Here is a 16,806-nt window from a genome sequence, read left to right as displayed (position 1 = left end):
CACAGTTTGAGCCTGATGAATCTTGACATTGTCATCCTTGAACATGGTCATTATGCGTCCTCCTACATAGTTGTTTAAGAAATGAAAAGCTACACACTGCATCAATTTGGGTTAGAAGAACTGTTGCCAAACATATAATATGCTAGAAACATAATAATCAATGCAATAACGATCCAATCACAGAAGCGTAAGCATTTGCCAATTTGGATCCAAACAGCAGGCAGTGGCCGGCCAGTCTATAAATGCATTGAGATAAGAAAATAATCTCCATAACCTAAGTCACAAAAACAAAAAACAGTCACTGTTTTATTGGACTGTCATAAGAACTGCTTTCATTTTAGATTCAAATTCATACAACAAATGCAGTGGTTCTAATGGCATTACTAGTTTTCACTACCATATCAAGCCCTGCGCTCATCAAGAGATTAAGGGGACTGGACTTTCTGGTCAGGGTAGGTCAATGCATTGCATATTATACACCAGATTTTGATTTTTAATTTAGAAGCACTGACAGATGGCTTACAACAGAGCACGCGCATCCAATGGGAAATGGGTTATTTCTCTGAGCTGCCCCACCTGGAAAAGCTCCTCATTAGAAAAGCATCAGTGATTTATCCAAAGCTTTGTGCTCAAGTCAGGACGCAAAACAGAAACACTGTAATTAGATGGTGGCGGTGCTCAGCAACAAAGATATGCATTATCAGGGGACGCACCCTGCACGTTTCCTTCATGTCTGCGGTAACCTCTTCATTACTAAAGCACAGTTACAACTTCCTGGATGGGTGAACCTCATAAAACCTAACAAGAACACATCCAGGTCATATTTCACCCCAAAAAATGCTGTGATATTTTGCGTTAAAAAAAAGTATGGTAATTTAGAATTGTTGTAAAACATACACATTTTATGCATCATAGTTTTAAAAATATTAAGCAGCACAAATGTTAGTAATAATCAGAAATCGTTTCTTAAGCATAAAATCGGCATATTAGAATGATTTCTGAAGGATCATGTGACACTGAACTGGAGTAATGATGCAGAAAATTCAGCTTTGATCACAGGAATAAAGTAAATTTGAAATATTTTCAAATAGAAATATAATATATTAGAAACAAATTTAAATGTAATATTCCTTTACTATATATATATATATATATATATATATATATATATATATGTGTGTGTAGATATATATATGTGCGTAGATATATATATATATATATATATATATATATATATATATATATATATATATATATATATATATATATATATATATATATATATATATATATATATATATATATATATATATATATATATATATATATATATATGTGTGTAGATATATATATATATGTGTGTAGAAAGACTTAACCGAACTGCATGAAATGTTAAAATACTAATTCAAACTACTCAGATGGTGTTTCATGAATTAAGAGGCAGGAAGCCTTTGCAGCCTTTCTAAACAGTCACAACCTGACAAGGTCATTCCAGGGCATTTTCACAGGATGTGCGCAAGAAAGAATGTGTAAAAATGTGCAACTTCTAAAAAACGGAAACAGTATAAATATGAACTGTAATGTATAGTCTCATCTAGTGACATCATAAAGTGTGGTTGAAAATGAGTCTGAAAATGAATTATGAGAAATGTACTTAATTGAAATATTTAATCTTTAAAAGGTAAGACTAGGGCTGATCGATTATGGCAAAAATCGATGACGATTATTTTGGTTGCGCACTGAAGTTTCATAATTTACTGTTTCCCTGCCATTGACGAAATTTTACAGATTTTCTGAAAGAGTACAGAATCAGTGGATCAAAACACACCCCAACCAGCAATATAAGCATTGCTTATATGCACATTTAAAATAGCATGACCATAAAACATTAAACAGTGTGGAATGAGTTAAGGGTTTTTCTAACACAATAGCAAACGCATATAATATTAACTTGACTGTAAGCAACTTGAAACAGCAAAACAAAGGTCAAAGAGCTTAGAGGATGGTACCTTGGGATAGTCCAGCTCAAAAAATGTCTCAAGATTGTTTATTAGATTGGGGTCGACACCCTTGAGGGGCTTCAGCAGCGACACACCAGCCAGTTTGCTGTACGGCACCTTGTCTGGGGTCTTCTTATTGAGATGAAGACGGCTAGAGAGAGAAAGAGAGAGGGGGAGAGAAACATGTCAGTTTTTAATAACATTGTGTGCATTTCATAAATCCATCAGGATATATTCACAATTTTATCGCTTAAGGGGGAGGGGGGGTCTAATGCCATTTCATGCGTTCAGACTTATTTCTACTGTAAAAGAGTTGGATTCTTGTGCCAAATGTGTATGGCCCTGTATGACATCATAAAGGGTAGAACTCCTTATTTGGCCACTTGTCCCGGATCATGGGCATTTCAACCAGAGGGAGAGCAAGAGCATGCCCATCAATGTGCTTCGGTCGGGTTACGAGAGCTGTCGGCAACGCTATCATTTAGTTGTCACTAAAGACGTGTGTTTCTGATTGTGAGGGAAAAATAACCTTGTTCAGCTTCCCAAATAACCCAGCGTAAAGGAAACAGTGGATGCAATTTGTTTTCCAGGAGCAGCAATGGAGTTCTGCAAGTGTGCTTGTTTGTTCCCGGTCATGAGTCAAAACTGCATCAATGTCTTGTTGCCAATCGGCATATAATGTAAACAACACAATCATAGAGTGAAATTTATCCGGTGATAATGCCATGATATTGTGTGTGTTGTGTGTGTGGGCATGTTTTTGTAAAATATCAAATGTATACAATGACATGGGTATACAAATGTGTATAATGACATAGGTACACAAATATGTATAATGACATGGGTATAACACAGTTATTACAAGGAGAGGGTGAAATATGAGGGCATTACCCATGTTCCCACTTTTCAAAAGGCTTATAATTTATACAGAAAGTAAAAAATGCAGAATGTTTCCTGTGATGGGTAGATTTAGGGGTAGTGTAAGGGGAATAGAAAATATGGTTTGTATGGTATAAAAACCATTATGCCTATGGTCCCCACATTTCACAAAAACAAACGTGTGTGTGTGTGTGTGTGTGTGTGTGACTCTTTAGCTCCGCACACTGCAAGCCTCCACAAGTTCAGCTGTTATAAATAAATCATGTAAAACTATTGACTCTTTGGAAATATGAACAATAAAATACTACTCTATATGTACTCAAGATTAACATGAGATTGGCAGTACACATTAATGAGTCTTTATTATTTGGTACATCAAGATATGAGAACATTTGGTATTCTACAAGAAAAGGACAGAAAAACCTTATCGTTAATAGTCAAATCAATGTATTTAATATATTGTTTGGATCAATTTGAGCCGATCATTCTCAAATGAAAAACATGTAGCTTGACAATATCACATGGCCAAAAACTAAATAAATGTGGTATTTTCAATAATTACAAGAGAATTTTGAATAAATATGTCATAAATAAGAATAAAAGATGATAATAGAAAAAAAACTGTTAGTATAATGACCACCATTTTGTCATCGTTTCAAAAGCAAAAAAGAGGAATAGGATATTGCACACTCAATCATATAAATATTTCAAAACACTGCAATATTGTACCACAAACCATACTGTGGAACTATATCTGTAAAATTTCACAATTTACAATTAAGATTTATCAAAAATAATAAATCTGCAACAACAACCAGGCCAATGTTGCACACACTGGGACTGGTTATTCTGCTGCAAGTTGCAAATAGTTGCTTGCAAATAACCAAATGAAGGCTGCAGCACGTGCACGCATGCATGTATTAGGACAGTGTATTATTTCAAAGTGACCGACTGTTTGTTTGCATTACTGGCAGCTGAAAGTTCATCTATGTACCAAAGCAAAGCAGCTGATCCGACTGGTTTAGTTTCCCCAAGTAACAGCAGTTTCACTTTTACAGATATTTGTTAGCTTCACACGGCCGACACAGTGCTCAAAATCTATGGGTTCAAATGGCTTCTATTATAATTATCGTGTCTAGAAGTTCACTGAACACAGAAAGGACTTCAAGAGCACCACCCTGGCACAGGTCCAGGGTGAAAATCACACATTTTTGTGATGACACAATACTCCCCAAGAAATTCCGGAGAACCGTTCATGTTCTGGTATTGCTTTCATGGAACAATGTTCAGGTAATGTTGAGTTAACCGTGTCAGTGTTTATAGAGGCGTTTCAATCTCTGGCAATTTGTATCAGCCATTCCGGCACCCTCTGCCTCTCAGGAAATCCACTTCCTATCTGTTCCTGTCTCTGACAGACTTGCCAGCACTCCACAGAACTACTGGAGAAGCTTGCAAGATGGCCACAGCCATTAAAAGCGGGACGAAAGATTTTGCTCTTTGAGCATGTTTGCTTCTGTGAGATAAGTTTGTCTATCTTGACTGCCAAAACATCACTTTTGGAGGAGCTGTTGGCACTTTCTTGTGAATGTCAACCATGTCAGGCTCTAATGAATGAAAAAAAAAAAGAGGAAGATATACCACCATGAATTGCTGTTTCTATTAATGCACAGCTATTAGTAGAAATGGACATCCCAGGTTTTTTGAGATACATTCTTGATAAAGTATAAAATTGCATTGTGCATATATGTATATAGAGACAGAAAACCAGTTTAAAGGAACTGTATGTAAGAAATGTATTTCAATTAATCATAAAATGGCCCTGATATGTCACTAGACATTAAGAAATCATGTTCATTTCAAATACTTATATCATTGACAACAGTAGTCCGGCCAGTATATTGTCATTTAAAAGTTGTTGTTGCAGCCCTCAACTGATGTTGATTAGGGATGTTAACCGATGACCGTTTGACCGATGGTTGACCGTATTAACGTTAAACCGATAAAAGTTGTCGGTTTAAAAAAAAGTGATCTCTAAATTAGGCTATTATAGACAGTGGACTAAACGCTACTACAGTTAGCAATCTCATTCCAAAATCTTTTTGTGTGAAGTGAACAAATCCCTCACACTCAATTTTTCATAACTCGCCTGTTTGTACTTAATAAACCAATAAAAACATTTGCCGCGAGGTCACAGCGTTTGGGTTTGCGCGCTCACAAGGTTTGCAAAAAGTAAACAGGCTAAAACACTCGAGGTTAGAGCCAGGGCAGATGACAGTATGAAGCGTGCATTCCGCATAAGATTGGCTTACATTCAGAAATATATTACATTTAGTGGTAACACGTAAGGTGTTGATCATCATATTTATCACTACCTCGAACTAAAGCGACGTCTCTTCGGAGCTGTCATTTTATTAAATGAGCCGCGGCAATGTTTCAAATGAGCTTCTAACACTAGACAAATGCCTTTATTTTCAACGCGATCGCCTTGTACCCAAACCATTTCGAAACTAAGGAGCCATTTGTTTGTCGATTACAAACAAGCTCCTCGGCGCTGCGTTTGCGGGACTCATGTTTTGCACTGTAGGGGATTTTAAAAAAGTGACGTGAGTGGAAGGGAGGTGGCGGCGCCGGGACAGTGTGTGTGTGTGTGTGTGTGTGTGTGTGTGTGTGTGTGTGTGTGTGTGTGTGTGAGAGAGTGGGAGGCAGAGCGGCAGAGAGATGCGACAGAGCTGCGAAATTGCATAGTGCAGCATATTTTAAACTAATCGATTAACCGGTTTTAACCGGCTAATGAGGCTTGGTGGTCGGTCAAGAAAATGTTTAGTTTTCGACTTCCCTAATGTTGATGTTGACATGTTGTGTTTTGGCCTGAAGCTCCACCCTCCACCTATCTATCAATCACAAAGTCAGTAGTGTTTTGGCATCCGGGTTGACAGCTCTGCTCTAGTTACTACATCTGCAGCTACAAACGTTCCTGCTGGATCCTGCAGTCTATCTGGCAACCTCGATTCAGCGGGGAGGGGGAGAGGGGATACACCGCTCTACAGTCATTTGAAAGTGATTGCAGTACCAGTTTTGGCAACAATCTTATATTTACTTCGTTTAACCAATATTTGTTACCCAGCTATTCACAATTTTCTTCTTAATCAGTTCATATGTTGTCTTCTGATAAATGGCATTCGTTTAATGGTTAAGTAAACAACCTTAGTGGCAACCATTCATTCTCAACTGAGAAAAGGCATAACATTGGCCACTTTCACACAGCAATCCCGGTAAATTTATACCATAAAATTACCAGAATTACTTTACCGGTAAATACACAAATATGCCATTCACGCACTGTTGTCTTCAATTACCAGCAATTAAGGTTGTGCCAAACCTGTATGAGTTTATTTATTTTTTCTGTTGAACACAAAATAATATATTTGAAAGAATCTTGGTAATACGTGAACTTCCAATGTATTTTGTTCTACTATCGAAGTCGATGCGACCAACTGTCAACTGTTTGATTACCAACACTCTTTAAAATATCTTCTTTTGTGTTCAGCAGAAGAAAGAAACTCATACAGGTTTGGAACAACTTGAGGGTGAGTAATTCATTACACCATTGTCATTGTGTGTGTGAACTATCTCTTTAAACATAAAAATAATCCGTATCAGTCATATAAATAAAATACACACCTATACACACCTATGAATATCTAAATATTCATTACCTAACTGTGACCATTAAATCGAAAGGCAAACCCATTACTAGCTCTTTCTTGATGACCTAAAAAAATCATATGACATACATTAGAAAAGGAAAGGCCTCTTATTCATGCATGTGTAATGCCTTTACTCAGCTCCGCACACGAGGGAATCAGTGAGGGAATTTCTAAAAGCTCTGCGAGCAGCTCTTCCTCATACTTCATGTAAGAGACGCTCCTGCTGGAGGTGTCGGCCTCTCTTACGCTCTATTAAATATGGGGGGCAACATGGCCTCATCTCACTGACTCAGACCATTAGTGGAATGGGAATGCAACACAGCCCACTGGGCTGGCCTAGTGCTCCAAACCTCCAGTAAAAAGACTATATTCCTAAAATAACAATGGTGAAATTTTAATGAACCATTAGGAATTCATATCCTTTGATTACTCATGACACACGCATACCACAAAGGCTGAAACTCATCTTTAAAAATAAAGCATTATTTCCTTTAGCAACTGTGTGTTAAGGCAAAAGATTTCCCCACAAAGATTTCACAACAGATTTGCCTCTGAAAGCAGCTTGATTTGAAAGTGTCTTCTGTGCTTCATATATCACTGTTGACAATAGACAAATGACCCGTTTTCTAGCAAAATTTCATCCAAAATGTCCAAATTTCATTCAAAAGATACTAGGTCAAGGGCTGGTCTTGAGCAGATAAGTGAAAATCTGGTAAAACCTTGGGTAAATGTTAAATCGCCCCCTAAACCCTCAATCACTATTCCCTACATTAGTCTGCTAATAGAGTTCACTTTGGAGTGAATGGAAACGAGTGAGTGAATTCGGACAGCCGTTGAGTGTACATTGGCTGTAAGCTCGTTATTACTGTGCAATGTGGGATAGAATGAGTGCACTCGATAACGTCGTCCACTACTGTTTCGAACACCACCACAAATGGCTGTCCGCTCAAATAATATGAGGGTATGGGGGCGATTTTGGATTCAGTGTGTGGCTAGTTTCACAATTTTCAAAACTGATCAAAAATACGCCATACACCACCAACTTTACCTTTTGTATAAAAGGTAAAAACTAATATTTCTTCCATGACATTTGATTAAATAGTAATTAGGGGTGTATCAGTACACATGGCACACGCGTCCCACACATTTTGGTTTGGCATCTTACGTGTGTGACGAACACAGCGTTGTAGGCCAACCACAATAAGTTCAGAGCGTTGCTCATTTCAGAAAGAAACAAAGTGCCATCTTTCAGATTCTGTCCATTTTATCATTAAATTCAAACAATTATAATTTTAATGTGCCGTGACAGATCACTGTATATAGGCACCTCAGTTAAAGCGGTAAGCGCAGCGCAAAAGTGAGTAGTTACAGAATAAACAGAAATCTGAAGGTGGTATGTTGAAACATACAGTACAACTTACTGAAACGTATCAGATCTTGTGTAATCACTCAATCAGTGTTTCAAAAGCGGAAAGACTTAAAACAGTAAAACAGTGTCACGTAGCATTACATTTACCTCAGGCAAGTCATTCAGTGTCCACAGCTTTTTAGTTTCCTAGAAAAATGAACTCTTTCGACAAATATGTGTACTATATAAGCCTATGTACTCATTGTTATATTTTAATTAACCTGTTAGTGATGTCTTAATTGCTTAATAAATGTTTAAATAAATCTGTCCTGAAAATAAAAGCCACTGTGTAAATAATTGTATTTCAACAATGAATAAATGGAGTAAAAATGTAGTTAATTAAAAAATGACCTTAAGTGCAGTTTACATTTGTCAAAACATAAATAGCAATTGAATTTAGTCTAATAGTTTGTGTTCTGTTGTTAACCTTTATTATAGTGATGTGCTAGTAAGGGCTCCATATATTAGCGCCAGAGATTAGCAAAATTATCCTTAAACGTTTAATTATAATTGAATTAAAAGACAGAGACTACATTAGTACAAAGCTATTTTATGTATAGTAACGGTACTGAACCGTGACTTCAAAACCGAGGCATGTACAGAACAGTCCTTTTAGTGTACCATTGCACCCATTCTAGGAAGCTATCAGTCGTTTCTCTGTGGCAATCCTATGTGCACATGACATGCACAACTTTACCATTTTATGCAAAGAGGAAAGGATTACATAAAGAAGATTTTACTAAACAGATCCCATCACACTGGGTCAAATGTCACACACACCCCATGAGGAGCACGGTGCTGAGGAATCAGGAAATGCATCACATGAAGGAGGATACCACTTGGGCGAGGTTCCCACAGAACGAGTCGCACACGATCCCCACACCTGACTACTGAAACTCGGTGTCATCTCAGTTACATCACTGAACCTGTATTTCTTCACCCTAACGTCTCTTTGGTGCAGCCGTTGAATTACCACCCAACCAGATGAACAATATAGTAGAATGTTAAGGTGTTATAACTTATCTCTTTGATTAAGTTCCCCATTTAATTTCTGTGATGTTCCATGTGAATGGAAACACATTCCTTGTGATTTTAAAAGTAAATCTGATCTCATCTTTGAATCCAATTACATAAAGGAAATACTAACAGACTCCTCACCACTGATGAAAATAAGATATCATCATTAGGGATGGATACTAAAACTTTGTATTAAATGGGATACAGGGCTAAATAATAAAAGATGGCGGCAGTATATCAATAAGCACCAATGATATTGCCTTTGTTTTGGTAAATTAATGTCAGAAAGAAACGTAGTTTGCCCCAAGTCTTTTTTTCCCTATTTTGAAGTGTATTCAAGTGAAACAGCTTCCAGAACAAGAAAATAAATAGGGAATTAACTGAATTGTTGGATGGTTGTGGTTTGCTATTGGTGGATCTCATGTGAGTGACAGGTTGCCCCGCCCTTGCGCCAGTAAACCTGTTATTTTGAGTCAAGACTACATGATTCATCAACCCTCTACAATGCGATTAGATGTTCACTCTTGGCGACTAAACTACATCCATCTTTAGCCATTTGCTAATAAATTCTTAGATTTAACTCGCCAGTGTGTGTGTTAGAGGTTTTAACATTAGTAGCATAGATATCTTTACACTTGCTGAACACTCCTAATGAGCTCGTGAGAGTTTCTCAGCTCATCTAACGACGTACCGTAAGTGTGAAGGCGCACAACTCGCCGTGGCTTTGCTGAGTATGTTTCTCTCACATGTGAGAGAGAGAGAGAGAGAGAGAGAGAGAGTCTTACATATCCACACAGAATCGACACGCTACATGTTAACAATATTATTTGATGTATTTTCCTGTCAAAATACCAGAGCTCATTTAGAATTATTCAGCTTTAAAGAACAAGCAGAAGAAATGGCGTTGTTTCCGGTAGTGGGCGGAACTAATGTGCAAACGGCAATCTCATTGGCTGGCGCTAATCTTTTCCTGTGCCTGTTTTGATTTCAGCAAATCAGTCCAGCGAATGCCGTCAACGAGATTAATATTCATGAACCCAGCAGCTAATAAATCATTAGTGCTTTGTATATTGTTATTAGTAGTAGAATTAGTATTATTATCTTATTATATTACTATTATCTTTTTTTTTTTTTTTTTACAGAAACAGCAACATCTTAAGCAGCACCACCAGTCCAAAGTTAAATGACAAATATGCATTCATACATGGTTACCAACAGTTTTGGTTCTAATTACTAAAGTTCTATCATTAAATAGTGCAAATTACCATAAATGTCTAATGCTTGATTGAATGATGTTAAAGGTCCCGTTCTTCGCGTGTTTTGGATGCTTTGATTATGTTTACAGTGTGCAATATAACATGAGTTCATGTTTTGTGTGTAAAAAAAAACAGTATTTTTCACACAATTTACTTATTTGTACAGCGCTGTTTTCTCTGTCCTAAAAACGGCCTGATGATTTCCTTGTTCTATGAAGTCCCTCCTTCAGAAACACGTAACGAGTTCTGATTGGGCCAGTGCCTTCCGTGTTGTGATTGGACAGCAGCTTAGAACACTTTGCCTTAACGGCAAAGGTCCCGCCTCTTACCATAACAGGGAGTTGCAAGCACTGAATGCGCGCTCTTCTCCACGTGGGAGAGTAACAAGACCACGCCCCTTAGATAGAGTCTGTATCTATCTAAGCCCCCGCTTATTTAGTGACAAAGTGTCAAAAGTGTGGTCAGACTTCACGAGAATCACAAGTGCAACAATACTTTTGCTTGCAAGAGCGGTAACACAATCGGTCCAAACATCTCTCTGTGCAGACAGACAAATGTTTATGACTGCCTACTGTCAGAAAAAAAGGTACATCACTGGGGCGGTACCCTAAGGTACAAAACCAAAAATGTACTAATATGTACCTTTAAGGTACTAATACACACTCTTAAAGTACTGATATGTACCTTTTAAGGTACTGTTAACCCCTAATAGGGGTAAAAAGTACTAATATGTACCATTTAGGGATGAGTAAGGTACACAGATGTACCTTAGGGTACCGCCCCAGTGACAGCACTGTACCTTTTTTCTGAGAGTGTATAGTTCATCTCTGGTTGCCCGATCTGCATGAGGTATGTATGCTTCCAGCCTTACCAGATAACTGCATATAATCATCAGAAAATCAAAGTCTCTCATGGCATTAAAACAATGTTGATCTCCGACATTGAGCAAAAGGATGCCGAACCATCGAAACCAATTTTTCTTTCGCTATTTTAACCAAAGTAAAAATCGACTAAATTGGTTTGCTTCCTTTACATTAAAACTAATTTAAATTGTTAGTTCACCCATAAATCAAAATTAGCTCATGATTTACGCTACTTACACTCAAGCCATCCTAGGTGTATATGACATTCTTCCTTAAGATGAATAAAATTACATTTTATTCATGGTGTTACATTAAAAATCTCCTGGCTCTTCCCAGCTTTATAATGACAGTGACTCTTGGGTCTTTTTCAAAGTCAGTGTTATTTTGATTCAAGACTACATGGTTCATGGACTTTAAAAAAAGCATGCAAAAAATTGATTTCATGGCAACTTTAGGAAAATACATTTCCTATTCATCACAAAAATATAAAGATACAGAAACATATCCAAAAGAGTCTGTATCTATCACACACAAAACGAATGGCCCTGCTTATTTAGTGACAAAATGTCAAAAGTGTGGTTGCACTTCATAAAAGTCACAAGTACAACAATATTTTGCTTGCAAGAGAGGAAACACAATCTGTCCAAACATCTCTCTGTGCAGACAGACAAATGTTTCCAGCTGCCTATAGTTCATTTTTGGTTGCCCGATAAAAATAAATAAAAATTAAATTAAAAAAAAAACCTCACGCTTAATGAAAACAAGTAAACCGTCACCGATAAAAAAAAGAGCAAAGCGAATTAAGCAATAGGACAAAGCTACAATAAAACAAAAGACAAATGAAACAGACCTACCTATCATTCAAGCACTAAAGAAATACTAGGCTACATAAATTGTATAAAGCAATTCAATGTACAAGACACCTTGCATAGATAAAACCGATTCAGTCTGAAGAAGTTTCTCTTCAGCTTTTGTTATCAGTAGCAGATATTAGGCTTCTGTCACTTTAAGACTAAATGCACTGATCTAATATACAGTTATGCATGGGCTCTTTCCAAACGGTTTATGTTCACTTAAGTGACTGTTTATAAGGATACTCGCAAAGACGGCCATTTTCTGACCACCTCTCAGTGCTCATATACCGAAAAGAGTTCTCTTTCGGTGCTTTTTGCACTTTATCAGGTTTAAAATCACTTGTTTTTAAACAGCAATGCTTAAAAAAATATGCAAATGAGAAGCTTTTGTGACGGTGCAGCAAGGTTACATCCCGTAACTACAATAGAGACAACAGTCCAAAATCTCTACCGGTTGATTGTGTCTATTGGTTTATTGCCAGCCCTTACAAAATGATACCCATCAGGGTCCAAGCGGTGCAAGTGAATTATTTTCTATTACAAAGAAAGCCGTTGACCCAGGGTACAACCTGATCACGGAATTTAGTCCTTTCATTCTGGCCTCAAAACAGATCAGTGAATGACCTCATGAATGACTCGTGGTGGTGGACTCATGACCAGCTGTGAGGCATTATGTGGTCAAAGACAGACAATAATGACCCCCATTAAAAACATTATTATTTCTCGTCTCTGGCCAGAATCCATTTAAAAAGATATACCTGGTCAAATCCCTCCAACTTCAAAAGTGCTCTTTGTTCCAAGGCTTTAATGAAAACACACACTCATTTGAGAGTGCATGATGTCTTATAAACTGCAAAGGATGTTGGAGTTCTAAGAACTGACCAAGATATCAAAATCACTGAGCGTTTTCGAAGGTAAAAATGAACAATAAAAACACAAAACTCATGAGCAGAGTGGTTAAACTGCTGCCTTCCTGGAACATATCACAGTATTTTATAGAACATAAACAAAGAGCTGACATCTCGAGACTAGTTTGAATGAGTCGTATGAACCGTGATGACCTTCTCCTGATCCCTGGGCATTTTTGCATTGGGAGGTGGATATGAACACATCATTTGGGAGTTTGCAAATGTCTAAAAACTATCCTGTAAGACATGGTCCTAGAAAAGGCTTTATAATTAGTCTGACATGGATCAGAATGGGGTTTTTTTCCCCCCACACAAAAGTTTAGTTTCTGAAAGCCATGTGTATTCTGTAGTAGAATGATAGAGCCAAAGCCAACTCACATGACATTGTTGCAGGTGAAGGAAACTCCCGACCCAAAGTTCCTTATTTACCAAAGTTCAATTCATTTAAGCCTTCATATGATAAACACTACGAGTCAGAAGATCAGACACACTTGACTTCATTTATTTCTCAGTGAATTTGAAATGTGCATTATATATATATATATATATATATATATATATATATATATATATATATATATATATATATATATATATATATATATATATAAAGTAGATAATTTAGACAAAACCTTACGAATAACGAACAACAATTAACTTGTAAACTAACCATTTTACCAACGGAAACCAAACGTGTTGGTGAGCAGCAAGCTTTCAAAACATGGCTTACCTAAAAAAAAACATCGAATATGCAAATATAATCTATTTAAACCATGTAAGCCGGTTGTCTGGTGAGGCTAACTGAAGTAGCTTTGACTCCCACCACTGAGAATTAATAAAATACCTTTGAGAAATGAACCGCATAAGTGATTTAAAACCCATGAGACTTCAAATTAACGAATAAAATAACACGGACAGTGCGCAGTAACGTTAGCTATGCTAACGATCATCGCTAGCGATAAAAAAACGAGATTACTGAAGGACAAGCCAGAGGCTAATGTGTGTATGATTGACATGCTATTAACGTTATTAAAATGAGTTCTTCGCCCGCCAGCCACAATATTAAAATTGATAGATATACATCTTTTCACGCGGAAATAACAGCAAGGCGCTGAAGAGGAAACCCGTGTTCCTGTTAGCAAGACAAATAACGTTAACATAGCCTACTACACCCCATCTGCACCGCGCCGCGACAGACTACAACGCTCCCGTTACAATCAACGAATCTGTCTACACTGCAAGCTCGCGATCAGCGTCGTTGAATATAACGGAAGCGAGTCTGTGCGTCGCGTTTCAAATCAATGATGCCGCATTCACTTACACGTAGATGATTGACACGAGGTGCATGAGCCAGAGGACGATAAACAAGAGAAATCCGAAGATGGAGAACCCTTGCAAGGCTAGATCGAGCAGGGCCATGGCTGTCCTGTGTCCGGATGCGCTGACACCTCAGTGTTCGGCCCTTGTACTGGAAGCTCTCACACACACTCATACACACATTCAGATGACTGGGTTGAGTGGGCGGGTCTGCAGGGAATCAGCGCATAGCAGAGGTGGGTGGAGCATGATGACGCAGAGAAACGGGTGCAGTGTTGCCAACTACTGTATTTTCTAAGAAAAGTAGCTAAACCCAGCCCAAAAAGTCGCTGGCATGTATGCGTTCTGCATATTGTCTGTTTTCTCGCTGTATTATGTCCGTACATGTTATTTACATATTTTCTGCCAGACAACAAAACGAGTGTGATAGACAGTGACTACATTTTTTATACGTCTAATGTTTATTATTGTGTTTGATATAATGTAGGCCTACAGGCAGATACATTATACGAATTCAGGGAACTCGGAAACGTAATGAACTATAAAGGCTAAGCCCTGTAATAGTGAGTAATTAAGATACCACACGATAATAATGGAAACCAAAACGATACAAAATAAATTATTTCAATATAACACAAAAGTGATTGCTGGTCCGTGGCACTCGTATAGCTCGCTCATTCACTTCTAGTCAGCTGCCGTGCGAGCAACGGAATGCGCTGCTGCTCCTCTCAGAGACTCTTGAGAGTCTCAGCCACTCAACTGCAGAGAGGTGTGACTGCAGGGGGACCTCGCGCTCGCATGACATAGCTTACTGGCGACATCTGGAAATTTACTTGTCCAAAAAGGAACTAGATTTGTCGCTTGAGGGGAAACAAATTCCGGCAGCACTGAAATGGGTAGCCTGGATGCCAGCCGAACTCAGCCCCGCCCACAACATTTGAGCTTGAGAAGTTCAGAAACTGCTCGGACCAATGAAATTGTCAGGGCGGGCTTTAGACGATGATGGACAGAAATTCACGTCATCAAAGGAGCTTGGTTGAATTTGTTCTAATCCTAAACGGAGAACTTGTTCGTTATATGCATTCGTTATATGCATTCACCTTCAGGCTATTTCTCTCAGAAATGATTATCATGTTGGTAAGTATACTCTGTGTATCCTTAAAGTGTATCTCTGTGTATCTTTTTTTTTTTTTTTTTTTACAACACCGGCAAAAAGATTGTTTATTCCAGCGTGCGTGCAGGCATGGTTGCCAAGTTTTCACAACAAGACTCGCCAACTAGCCCAAAACGTACTCGGTTACTTAAGTAACCTCGGTTCCCTGAGATAAGGGAATGAGTACTGCATCTTTAAGACACAATGGGAAATAATCTATTTCTCGAATTACTGAAGCATTTTTGTAAAATCACAGTCAAAACAATGTTGAGACATCTCACACGCTATTGGCTGGCCAGTGGGAACTGCATGAACCAATGGCAGAGTAGCATAAGCGAGCCAAAGCCCGCAAATCAGGGTTTAAAGCCCACAAAACGGGGCACAAAACCCACCAAAGGGCACCCTTAAATAAGCTGTAATGCCCTAAAACGTCAGGTTAAATCGACTGAAGTGACAATCACCCATTGTTTAACGCCATAGCACGGCCGTCTACGCAGTACTTCTTCCCTTATTTCATGGAACCAATGTTACGCAAGTAACCGAGTAAGTTTCCTTTCGAACGGTCAGTCTTACTGCGTCTTTAAGACGCAATGGGAACCTGTTCAATCCCGCCGTGCTATTATAGGCGTAATGACTTGTACTCCCTTCAGTTGGACACTATTAAGGGCCCAAGACTAGAGTTATTGACACGTTATAATATATCCATACATATAAATATATTTTCTATGCGTGCTGGGCTCAAGAAGGCCAGTAACCACAAGACATTTATTTATTATTTATTAAAACATTGAAGCATGTAGGCATGAAGGCCCCAGATGTCAACTTATTCATAGTACGGGCTTGAAGAGGCTGTCTTAGTATTTTTATACAGCAAGAATCTGAACCTGTAGTGCCTTCCAGGCTGTAGAATCTCAGACTAATCTCATGAAATGGCGTATGTATGACACGCCAATTTTTATGCCCATACGGCATTTCAGAATGTTTGTAAACAATCGGCACCAAGATACTTCCGGGTGGCAGAACGCGAGCGGGTTCTACTGACAAACTGAAGAGATCAGCCGGCTACTGTAAACAGTTACATAGTTAAGAACATTGTTGTTGATTAAAGTTGAAACTATGATAACAAACGTGTTGTGTTTGGGGTTGCACCGTCAGATATACAGCAAAAGGTGTAGGATTGTATCAATTTTCTTAGAAAAAAGTAAATATATACAGCAAAACGTGTGGGTGAGGAGGCTAAAGCGAGTGGACGTCGTCAAAAGTGGCGCTACAGAGAAGTATTCTCAAAAAGGTCCATCTACAAAATCATAGCAGAGCATAATTATCTTCAGCTGGGGAAATTCAAGACTAATATTAATAAACTTTAGATCTCTTTTTAAGATCGAACTCATTTCCAGTCACTGCCTGGAGTAAAAGGAAGAGACAGAACTTCTAGTGTCATGTA

The 16,806-nt window shown here is 38.1% G+C and overlaps 1 protein-coding gene across 1 annotated transcript in view; it reads right to left on the bottom strand.

The window, feature by feature from the left end:
* The window catches only part of ugcg (UDP-glucose ceramide glucosyltransferase), a 34,609-nt gene extending 20,187 nt beyond the window's left edge, over positions 1–14,422 (bottom strand). The window contains exons 1-2 of the mRNA XM_067432822.1: positions 14,214–14,422; positions 2,010–2,151 (exon numbers count right to left, since the gene is read on the bottom strand). Coding sequence (XP_067288923.1) covers positions 2,010–2,151; positions 14,214–14,311 — 240 coding nt within the window. The 5' untranslated portion in view covers positions 14,312–14,422. The remainder of the gene's footprint in view (positions 1–2,009; positions 2,152–14,213) is intronic.
* Positions 14,423–16,806: the final 2,384 nt, after the last annotated feature.

This window comes from Pseudorasbora parva, chromosome 23, assembly GCF_024679245.1.
Source record: "Pseudorasbora parva isolate DD20220531a chromosome 23, ASM2467924v1, whole genome shotgun sequence".
Taxonomy (NCBI): Eukaryota; Metazoa; Chordata; class Actinopteri; order Cypriniformes; family Gobionidae; genus Pseudorasbora; species Pseudorasbora parva.
This window is presented reverse-complemented; position numbering and strand designations above follow the sequence as displayed.